At 34.7% G+C, this 12,072-nt stretch overlaps 1 protein-coding gene across 1 annotated transcript in view; it reads right to left on the reverse strand.

Moving 5' to 3' along the window:
- Nucleotides 1-531: 531 nt before the first annotated feature.
- LOC128648290 (neuropeptide-like protein C4orf48 homolog) overlaps nucleotides 532-12,072 on the reverse strand; it is a 53,898-nt gene continuing 42,357 nt past the window's right edge. The window contains exons 2-4 of the mRNA XM_053700916.1: nucleotides 11,881-12,028; nucleotides 4,345-4,433; nucleotides 532-1,512 (exon numbers count right to left, since the gene is read on the reverse strand). Coding sequence (XP_053556891.1) covers nucleotides 1,441-1,512; nucleotides 4,345-4,433; nucleotides 11,881-12,001 — 282 coding nt within the window. The 5' untranslated portion in view covers nucleotides 12,002-12,028 and the 3' untranslated portion in view covers nucleotides 532-1,440. The remainder of the gene's footprint in view (nucleotides 1,513-4,344; nucleotides 4,434-11,880; nucleotides 12,029-12,072) is intronic.

The raw sequence follows: 12,072 nt of genomic DNA on the forward strand, positions 1-12,072 counted from the left end.
AAGGCACGTGCATGCTCCTGAGCCTACTTATGTATGATATTCATTAAGTATTCTAAGAGGAAAAGAAAGTACATTTTATAGACACAAGTCCATCTTTTTAACCCCTTAAAGTGATGGTAAATCCTAGCGTTTGTGAAACGCTAGGATTTACCATTGTAACAAATAAAGAGGACTTTTATTCATGAAGTATAAAATACTTCATGATGAAAGCTCCTTTATTTGTTCCAAGCGATCGCTGTTCTGGGCTGCAGAACACTATTTTCCCTATTCGGCTGAAAGGTGACGTTTCCACCTCTTAGCCAATAGCCATGCGGGAAATCCGGCTTAATTTTATGGGCTTGATTTTATTACACTAATGTTCATATTTTTTGATGCAATTTGCAATATGTATTTTTACCTGATGGCCTCATTTTAAGAGTTAATGGTTAATATTGTATTGTCTTAATGATCTGTGTCTTCTTGGTACACATTTCCTTTATCTACTCGGTTTTTTTGTTATATATAAGAAAAAAATAAAAAAAAACAAGGCAGTATCTATTATTTGTGTACTTTATTGTTTTATTTTAATGCATACATTGTATTTTATTTATTTTTTTGCATATACTCAATGTTCAAAACATAATACAGTAAATTCGCTTATTGCAGCATCTTTTTTTTATTAAACTGATGTTTGGAAAAAATAAGACAATGAATACAAGATGATTACTTGATACAGAGCTTGGATGTTTCAGTGCTTGAGGGTATTTTCTGACTGAAAACTTACTGATAAACATTTGAGGGGGATTTGAGAGTACAGTATATGTGTCAATAATTATCTGTAGGTAGATATTACCCTTGTTTGTGACGTTGTAATGTAGGGGGGGGGATTATCATGTGTGTCTTCAAGACAATGGCACGATTTTCAACAATCAGCATAAATTTCCTTCATTAAACATTTTGACAGTACTTTGCTGCCCTTACAAAAGCCCAAAAATATTCTTTTTTTGCCTTGTTTTATAGCAGAGCTTTTGTATGCTGTAAATGTGCACGAGCATATGTATAGTTCTTCTGATGTTAACTTAAATAATATACTTTTTTCACCATGGTTAAAAATGTTTTGTATATAGCCCATCATTTAACTCCTACTGAGCATAACTAAGTGATAGACAATTTATTAAAAATAATAATAAAGTGATATTGCAATTTAATTAAATGCACAAAACAGATTTAAAAATTGTGGTTGATTTTAAGAACCGTTCCTATGGCTGTCCCATTTCGCACACATGCACAATTTGTGTTGTTGAAATGCATTTGTCCCGTGTAGTCTTTATTCGTAATATACTTTCAACTGAACGCTTTCGCTGCAGGAGCAGGCCTACCACACATTGCCGTGCAATGTATCGCAACCTTCAACAGCAGCGAAAGAGTTGTTGTGGACATCTTTCGCAGGTTTCGTCATCTTCAGCTTAGGCCCTCGGCAGAGATGCAATCACACAGAGTTCTCCTCTCCACTTTTAGAAGAAGTGTCTCAGTCTTAAGAAAAGGAAAAAAATATAAATTTTATTTAAACAAATAAAGCCTATAAATTCCTGAACTTAATATTTCGGCAAGGAAATAATCACATAGTAATGCTAAAGCCTGAAAAGTGTTCTTTCCTCCAATATTTTTTTTACTTCCTTGGATAAATATTTTGTGTAAAATATAAATGGAAGTAAACATAGTTTTAAAGGAATTTGAAAGTTTTCTTCCCAGTAGTTCTTAAAATAAATGCATGAATTATGGACGTACGACCATTAACATACCCCTTGAAATGCTCCTTGGGTATGTTTATCTTATATTTTTTGTAATGGCCAATTAGGGGGTCCCTGCACTGATCAAATAATCGCTTAGCATGTTGCTTGGTTGAGGACGTGATCCTGCCAGATAAATAACCCGCCTCTCTGGAGGAATTCTTAGATATAAAGTACAGGTGAATAGAAAGTTGCTTAAATTGCTTGCTCTATCTCAATCATGGAAGAAAAAAATTGGGTTTAGTGTCCCTTTAACTTACGCTCATATTACAAGTTGAAAGCAAACATGCACCACAGAGCACAATCTAAATTAGAGCTTGTCAGGTTATGGCAAGTTAAGACCTCACGTAAAAGATTAGGGCTTTAAAAAAGTTGCACCAAACACAACTTAAATACATTAAACTCACTATCTGATGAAAAATATTTAGGCTTAAAAGGTATATGGTATGTGACAAGTTGTTTAAATGAAAAGGGCTATAACATATATATAAATATATTTATGTGTTTAAATATGTGTATGTGGGTACAGGTGTAGCTTGTTTTTTTGCGCTTTGCTTTATTGCACTTTGCAGATATTGCGTTTTTTTTACAAATTTAAGGTTTGTGGCAACCCTGTGTCGAGCAAGACTAAGGGAGCCATTTTTCAACATACTGTATATACAAATATAAACACATACATACACATTATTATATTATATATATATACACACACACCACCAGCAAAAAGATTACGACTCATTGAAGGCTCAGATAATGTGAAGCATTTTTTAGGAATAAATCGTTACTCACTTTATTGCAATATTCGCTTTATTGAAGTGGTCTGGAACCAAACTTGCAATATCTGCAAGGCATGCCTGTATATATATATATATATATATATATATATATGTATGTTTGTGTCTATATGTGTATGCATGTGTATTGATATATGTATATACATACATATATTCTCATATAAACACACACACATATATAAATATATATATATATAAATATATATATATATATATATATATATATATATATATATAGAGAGAGAGAGAGAGAGAGAGAGAGAGAGAGAGAGAGAGAGAGAGAGAGAGAGAGAGAGAGAGAGAGAGAGAGAGAGAGAGAGAGAGAGAGAGAGAGAGAAATAGAGAAAATAACTCATTGTGTAGTTCATTTACAAATCTAGACAAGTCAGAAGACTGGCTTTTCCCCCAGAAAACTTCTGAAAAAATTGTTTCCAACGCAGCAAAGGATTCTGGGTAAGATATGCAAATGAGGTTCACGACTCACTTTTTTACTTTAATCTGCTTTTAGGCAGACTTCCCTTTACGCCATAGCATTGCTGTATACACAGCTTATAAGCTTAGCTAGAGTTAGTGCAGTGATTAAGACCAAAACCAGGACATCTGTTTCGTGGTTTTTGCCAATCATCAGCTGGTAGTAGGTTAAATCACTGCTGGACCTACATTTTGTGCTTAGTAGGGAATTTTAAACTCACTTTTCGCCTCCCCATAATTTTAATTGTTAATGTATTTCACCCAGAAATCAACTTTAGCCAGCAGTGATTCAGACCTACTCCCAGCTGATAAGTAGCAAAAACCACAAAAAAACTGTCCTGGGATTGGGATTTCGCCCCTCCCCATAATTATAATTGTACTGTATATACAGTATATATACGTATATACATTGGAGCCATTTCCACTCAAATACTTTAAACCTTGAAAAATAACTTTTAATCAATATTAATATTTAATCATGTGTTTGTTATATTAATATATATATATATTATATATATATATATATATATATATATATATATATGTTTTTAAAATGAATCATAAATATATATTTAAAAACAAAAAGAAAATTTTCTTCTGTGTGAAGAACATTGGAATGTAAAATATGCATAGCTACCTTCGGGCTGAGCGCACTTCGTATAACGTGGTTTTTTTTCATCAGTACGCTCCATAAAAGTTTATGGGGAGAAGTTAGCGCAGTCCAACTTCCTTTTAAAGTGACATTTTAATTATTTTTTCTTTAATATTTTAAAGAACGTGTTCTAAGTTGCATTGTAGTCTTTTTTTATAATGAGAAGAATAAACTGCGTCAAGAATGTAATGGGTTCTCATTATCCACCAATGCAGAATAACAGCTTCTGAGTATGCTATAGCAACCCGGGCTACAGTCGATAATTTTTAAGGAATAAATATTGAAATTAAAGCTTTGTTACGGGGACATTCTTCTAATTTTAAAATATTTCCATTTGAATGTAATTTTAAATCAATTGTTACAGTTTAGTTCCTAGAAAAATAATTACAATATTTTTGGCATATAAGATTTTTTTCCCTATGTGCCTTTTAAATAGTTTTTTGTTTTATAGAATGGAAATGAGGAGGAGCCAGTGTTGCTGTGTGGCCAAGTACAGGCCTGTTCCTTTAATTATCTCCCAGCATAACACATATGTTGAAGAAGACTTGAGAGTCCAAAATCTAGTCTATTTATTATGCAGTAGATTGACTGGAGCAGCAAATGTTGCATCTGTATTTCAAATCTATACATATTTTATAATCAGTCCATTAATACTTACCCGTGAGTCTAGGCTATATGCTGTCTTTTTAAGGTCTTGTAAAGCTCTCTGCATGAATTCAAACGCATGGCAATCAACACAAGGGCGACCTAGCAAAGCAAATGGTGAAAAATAAAAACGGTGTCATCTAAAAACTATAAATCATTTGGCTATTATATGCACATCAGCGGTGTACTTTAGTTTTGAGGTCTAGCTCTATTGTATGATATTTTCCTATCTCACTATTTTATTTATTATTTTTATTACAAAGATACCTGGTTGTGTAGTGGCTAGGGTTGCCAGGTGTTCTGTATTCAAACAGACAATCCAGTATTTTAGCAAGCTGTCCAGTAAAATCTTCACACAAAAATATAATACAATGAAATGTTATGCCTAAATGCATTACAAATATAGAGCAGAAAGAATTGAAGGGAGGTAAAGGGGGTCAAATCACTTCTGTTTAAATATTTTACTGGCAGACAAAGAGGTAAAATGATTGATTTGTATGTTACTGGCAGCCAAGGGGTAAAATTACTGCTCAGATGTGAAAAATGGTAGAGCTTTTAGGAGAGCATTAGGGACTTTTTTTTTGGGGGGGTGGGGGTTGTGGAAGACAGCTGGCAACACAAGTCATGGGGGACCATGTTCTTGTGTAGTTGGCCTCAGGTTGTGAGAGATATAGGAGGCAAATATGAGCACAAATGTTTACGGGATTCAGGGGACAGCATATTTTCCATTCCCTAGGGCTGCACAAAAACTAAATACACCTCTGATGCACATACATTACAGAAAAATAAATAAATTATGCATAGTATGGTTGTAAATATATTATTGATGTAAAATAGTTAATACTTTAGTTAAAACTAAAAATTAAACAATGTACATTACTTAAAGATTATTGTTAACCACTATCTGTCCTTTGTGCACTTTACTTACATTAAAAATAGTTATTTTTATAATATGTTTCCAGAAAAAAAAGTATTATACACATTTGCAATACATTTTTGTTATAGTTTCCAAAGAGAAGACAATGTATTTTTAATGAACAGAATGTTTACTGTGCTAGAATGTAACTGGCATTTGAAAGCTATAATAAATTATGCATTTAGCTATTAATATTTTCTAAAATTAAAGGTGACTACATATGTACGTATAGAAGGAGGCTATTCAAACAGAGTGAAGTTCTTTAATAGAGATATGAAACCCAAACATTTTCTTTTGTGATTCAGACAGAGCATAAGATTTTTTTAAAAAGTTTCCAATTTAATTCTATCAAATTTGCGCTTTGATAAAGAGATACATAGGTTGGTGTCCGGAGCACTATATGGCAGCAAATAGTGCTACCATCTAGTGCTCTAGCAAGTGGATAACATTCTTGCAAAACTGCTGCTGTATAGTGCACCAGACACGTGCAAGCACCTGAGCTTACATCCCTTATTTTCAACAAAAGATACAAAAAGAACAAATTAAATGTGGTAATAGAAGTGAATTTGAAAGTTGTTTAAAATTGAATGAAAGAAACATTTTGGGGTTCATGTCCCTTTAAGACACACAAGTAAGGTTCATGATATCATTTTCACCCACGCAAAGTTAAAACAATTATAATTATATCCACTGTCCTTGGTGTCCTTACAAGAACACAAACATCATTAAAGCAAATGATAATTTGTTTTGACTAATAAACCCCTGGTTTGTTTGCTCATGATCTTTTTAGTAATGCATTAAAATCTAGAAAGTGTGTCTAGTGTACCGCAGGGGCTGCCTTCCCATAAACAAATATGAGCACATCAGCCAATCAGAGGTTGCAGGGTCTCTGATTGGCTGATCTGTCTACATCCTTTTGTGAGGGTGGCAGTGGATCTCATTAATAGCACTTCTTTTAGGCACTATTTTATTTAGAAATTGTTAAGCAAAAATCGCAGCAAATTGTTATGCAACAAAAAAATATAAACTCCTCTTTCTTCCTTATTTGCTCCTTTACAGTTGCAAATTTTACATTTGAAATTATGGGGCCAATTTATCAACCCCCTGTATTCACCTGATCACCTTCAGGCTCTCAGGAGTCAAGAAGCAGCGGTTTAAGATAGTTGCACCTTAACTCGTCCGCCGGCGGACAGCAATCGACACCCCCTGCTAGCGGCTGATTGGCCGGGAATGTGCAGGGGGCCATATTGCACAAGCATTTCACAAGAACTGCTTGTGCAATAATAAATGTAGACAGTGTATGCTGTCAGCATGTATCGATGTGAAGCAGACATGATCCGCTACAACGGATTAGTAAATAGGCCTCTATGAGTGATAGAATTGGGATTAGCAGATTAATAAATATTAAATGTGTATTTTATATGAAATTCTTCAGGTGTTTTCAGTGATGTCATTGTATAGACAATACTATTCTATCAATCCCTAAATCCAATCTCTGAATAGCTACACTAGGAAATGTAAGATAATTTGAAATTACAAAGCAGATAAATAGTCAAGCTTGTTTCCTTAAAAAAAAAAAAAGGACCTAACTGGTACAGTATGGGTTTTGACAAATATGACCACAGCGACAACAGGGTTTAATCATATTCTATTATATCAACTTCTCTGGCTGTGGTCATGTGGGTCAGACAAATCCTGTTATTTTAGGGTACATTTAACAGCTGTTTAATAGTTTAGCATTTTTAGCCGTTTACAGTTTGTGCCCTTTCAAGACTGCACATTGTCTGACATGGATTTTTTTTATTTTTATTTTATTTTACATGTTACAATGAACAGTGGTAAATAAAAGAATGTTAAAAGAACGTTAAACACTAGCGGCTAGATTACAAGTTGAGCGAAAATATTGCTTCCGCGAAAGCGATATTTGTGCTCAATTTAGTAATACCAGCGCATGCAAATGGGATCCTCATTCTCATGCCGTCAGACACAGCATGAGAACTAGCACAGCAAAGGTGGTAAGTCGCACAGCGACGGGCAGCAATGTTAAATCTATATACTATTATACATATTAAAACATACATTTATATGTATATAAGCATATACATATATATTTACTGGGAACACACAGTTCCCATAGACCATAATGTAAAGGCATTTTTCAGTGCTGTTTTTTTCTAACACCCCACACCTGCCAACTTAAGCCCCCAAAAACTGCTTAGAGCAGTTGTTTTTAAAAAAAAAAAAAAAAAAAAAAAAAAACGCTACAGTTTTTAAAAAAGGGACCTCACCCTTTATTTCGGATGTAATTGGGGGACATTTAAAAAATGAACCAGATGTCTGACCACTGCGAGCTTGCGGTAGCAATAACCAGCCACTTAATGGCTGGTTATTAATGGCGTGCCCGTTTGCAGGCACGTGATAAACAAGCACTCCTCTTGTAATATAGCCCTAACTAAAAATAATAAAATAAGATTCAATGGTCCTTAACAGACAGATTATTAGTGGTGCTACATTAAAGGGTTAAAATAACGTTCAGACATGAGCATTCTGCACACTCACACACGTATATTTACACAGAAAGAAAATGCACAACAAATGATTATTTACATATCCATATTGTAAAAATATACTATATTACTACAACAAACTAGAGTAAGTGGGGGGGGGATCTAATAAACACATAGGCCCAAAGAAAGCTGATACCAATAGATTATAGATTAAAATTCATTAGTCAGAAACAACCTGTCCTAGACAGCCGGTTTCTCCCTCGTGCTGTTCGTCATTATGACGATGTTTCTTCTGACTCAAGTCATGAATCTAAGGAAAAGCTACTTGCCAAGTGATTCACATAGTATACGGTGAGCAAATCAGTGACAAAAGCCTTCGTACACAATGTGCTGCAGTGATTTACAGCTATTTATACTCATTTTTATATTGATAAACAGATTTCATAATGTCACATTTAAAATCTTAAAAGATATTGTGTTAGCACAGCCCCTCAATGGACAGGACATGCAGATGAGTAGATGTGCCGTGTACTTCCTGTGTCATTTCATTTCTGCACTTGTAATTTTAGCAATTGTATTCATTTTAATTTGAGGCAGCTGATGCTCTGGGGAGGGGGCTTCAAATCCCCCCATCTCTTACTGTCGCATGCCCAAGCATCAAAGGTATCAGCAGCCCTGAATTTGCAAGCTAGAGCTATTCTTACACTTCCAGTGCTCTGTGCAGAGCAAGATTATTAAGATAGAGAATTCCAATTTACTTCTGTTATCAAATTTGCTTCCTTCTCATGATATTCTTTGTTGAAGAGATACCTAGGTAGGTAGGGTGCACTTGCCTGAAGCACTACATGACTGGATATCGTGCTGCCATCTAGTGTTCCTGCTAATGTATAACATTGTTGCAAAACTGCTGTCATATAGTGTTGCAGACACGTGCACACTTTTGAGCTCACATCCTTTTTTTCAACAAAGGATAACAAGAAAACTAAGAAAATTTGATAACAGAAGTAAATGGGAAAATTGTTTAGAATTAATTGGAATGGAGACCCAAACTGGCTCTTCTTATTGGGGGGGTTTTGTTTTTATTTATTTTGAGCAGCTGTGGTTGAGCCACTTCTCAACAGGATGAGGGTGCTAAACCTGGGGTATAGGGAGCATTTTTCAGTGATAAATGTACCTTTAGTTCTTAGAGTTAACTCAATTTCACAAAAAACAGCTACAATATCTTGATGAGACAAAGATTTTGCTTCTGCCCTTAGCTGTTTCTGGATGATAAACAAACGCATGGATCTATGGGAACCAAAAAAAGGAAATAATGGGCTAAAAATGCCAGAAGTCTTGAAAAACCTTAGGGTGTTTTTCAAATTGATTTGACTTAAACCAGTAAATACTTCTGAGCTTCTTTCAGATATATACCAGGTAGTTGTTAAAATGTTTGGAACCCAGGACACTGTATCTATCCCTCCCACCATGTTTGCTAACCTAGATGATGTTTTATGAAACTCCTAAATCCCACCATAAAAGGCACAGAGCACACAGGCTCCACCCATAGATTGTTTGGTCACGCCCATGGACCACCTTTACTCAGATCATTCAGCCACAATCTAAGACTACTTAAAGGGATACTAAACCCAATTTTTTTTCTTTCATGATTCAGACAGAGCATGCAATTGTAAGCAACTTTCTAATTTACTCCTATTATCAACTTTTATTTAATCCCTTGGTATCTTTGTTTAAAAAGCAGGGATGTAAAGCTTAGGAGCCAGCCCATTTTAGGTTCAGCACCCTAGATAACATTTGCTTATTGGTGGATACATTAGAAAAACAATAAGCAAGCATAACCCAGGTTCTAAACCAAAAATGGGCTGGCTCCTAAGCTTTACTTTCCTGCTTTTTAAATAAAGATAGCAAGAGATTGAAGAAAAATTGATAATAGGAGTAAATTAGAAAGTTGCTTAAAATTGCATGCTCTATCTGAATCATTAAAGAAAAAATTGGGTTTAGTATCCCTTTAAACAAATGCCCATAACCACCTAAACTCGGACTAAAAGATTATTTTCTGAAAGTCACAGACATGACAGCTTAGCTTTGAAAGTTGCAAATTATGGGGAAAACTAATATAGCTCAAATAGATAAGAAAATATCCTGAATGCAGGTAAATAAGAAAACCTGATTAAAGTGAATGTAAATTTTGATGTTTAAGTGCCCGGTTTTTAAAACTTTGATTAAAAACAGGGGCACTTTAATTCATCAAAATTTACATTTCACTCCTGTTGTGACAAAAAACTTACCTTTTTATAAATGTAAAGCTCTTAATGCTGACTTGAACCATTGCTTTTGGACTTGCCCTAAAATCAAGAAGTTTTGGTATAAGACTAACGCCTGGCTGAATAAAATTAATCACATAAACCTCCAACTTAAATTGGAACATATAATGTTCTTCATAGACGGACAAAAAATAGGCACATATAAACATTCACCTCAATTAAATTCAGCAATAATGGTCGGTAGACTACTTATATTGAAGTACTGGAAATCTAGTAAAGCCCCAACTTGAACAGAATTTATTCAAAAACTGAAAAATATACTGATTATGGAGCAAATGGACACATCTATAAATTCAGAAACACAAGTCAATCGTTTTATATTAAAATGGCGGAATGTAATTGCCAGCTTCCCGAAGGAAATACAACTACAACTGATTTCCCCCTTTCGGGGATCAGTGTCCATGGAGCTTGCTATTGCCAATAAACATTTTTTAGATGCTAGCGCCCAGACCTGAACACAAGACAAAGCCGGCATTATTGGGACTCTGGTAATTGGACATGATGTTGGGGAGCTGAGGGGGGGGGACGGACGAGCGGGAAACCCCCCCTTTTTTTTTTTTTTTTTTTTTTTTTTTTCTCTTTTGTTGCTTGTTCTGTTTTGTTTTTGTTTGGTTCTGTTTAGCATTGTTCAGAGAAGTATATAAAATATAATTCAACAGGGAAATATTAGAGATGAAGGAATGCTTGATTCAAAATTCTTTGAATAAGAATATTAGCATGTGGATCCTTCATGGATGTTTTGATTTTTCCTTTTCTCATTGCTTATATATCCTTCTTCTCTTTTCTTTTTGGAAAATGTATAAAAATGTACAATTGTGTTGAATTATAATAAAAAATTATAATAAAAAAAAAAAATTGCATGCTCTATCTGAATCATTAAAGAAAAAATTGGGTTTAGTATCCCTTTAAACAAATGCCCATAACCACCTAAACTCGGACTAAAAGATTATTTTCTGAAAGTCACAGACATGACAGCTTAGCTTTGAAAGTTGCAAATTATGGGGAAAACTAATATAGCTCAAATAGATAAGAAAATATCCTGAATGCAGGTAAATAAGAAAACCTGATTAAAGTGAATGTAAATTTTGATGTTTAAGTGCCCGGTTTTTAAAACTTTGATTAAAAACAGGGGCACTTTAATTCATAAAAATTTACATTTCACTCCTGTTGTGACAAAAAACTTACCTTTTAAACATCACAGCTGCTCCAGCTTCCTCCGGTCTCACAAGCCATTTCTGATGTCAGAAATGATTGATAGGTCATCCTCCAATCACAGATTCCCCCCCGGGGGATTCAGTGTCTGATTCACTGCTGTGATTGGAGGAAGCCAGATACCTCATTTTAGACCCAGGAAGAGGCTTTGAAACAGGTGGAGGAAGCTGGAGCTGCTGTGAAGATTAAAAAGTAAGTTTATTTTCACAACAGGAGTGAAATGTAAATTTTGATGAATTAAAGTGCCCCTGTTTTTAATCAAAGTTTTAAAAACCGGGCACTTTAGCATCAAAATTTACATTCACTTTAACTTTGATTCATTTAGCCATAATGCTGCAGCAATGTGACAGCAGTGACCTTATGTATAGGGTTGCCACCCATCCCTTAAAATACAGAACACTTATAAGTTACACATGCTGCAGGGTGTGAAGGGAGGAATATGAATAATGCTGTGCAGAAACACAATACATGTTCCTCCCTGCACACCCTGGAGCATGTGTAACTCATAAGTGTCCAGGAAAACATGGCTGAGGTGGCACCCCTACTTATGTATGACAGTAAACAAGCTTATTGTGGGATACTGTACTTACTTTCTGGTGGTATAGTTGTTCCTGCAAGTTCATCTGCAAGAGCAAGCGTCATGAAAGGCACCCCCAACGCTATCATCAGTAGAAGCAGGGAGTAGATACATCTTGATGTGCTTCTATGCATTGGACTGTAGCTGTATTTTCAGAGTGCCTAGAAAAATACACAACAAAAGGAGTATTACATTAGTAGAACAG

This window comes from Bombina bombina, chromosome 2, assembly GCF_027579735.1.
Source record: "Bombina bombina isolate aBomBom1 chromosome 2, aBomBom1.pri, whole genome shotgun sequence".
Lineage (NCBI taxonomy): Eukaryota > Metazoa > Chordata > Amphibia > Anura > Bombinatoridae > Bombina > Bombina bombina.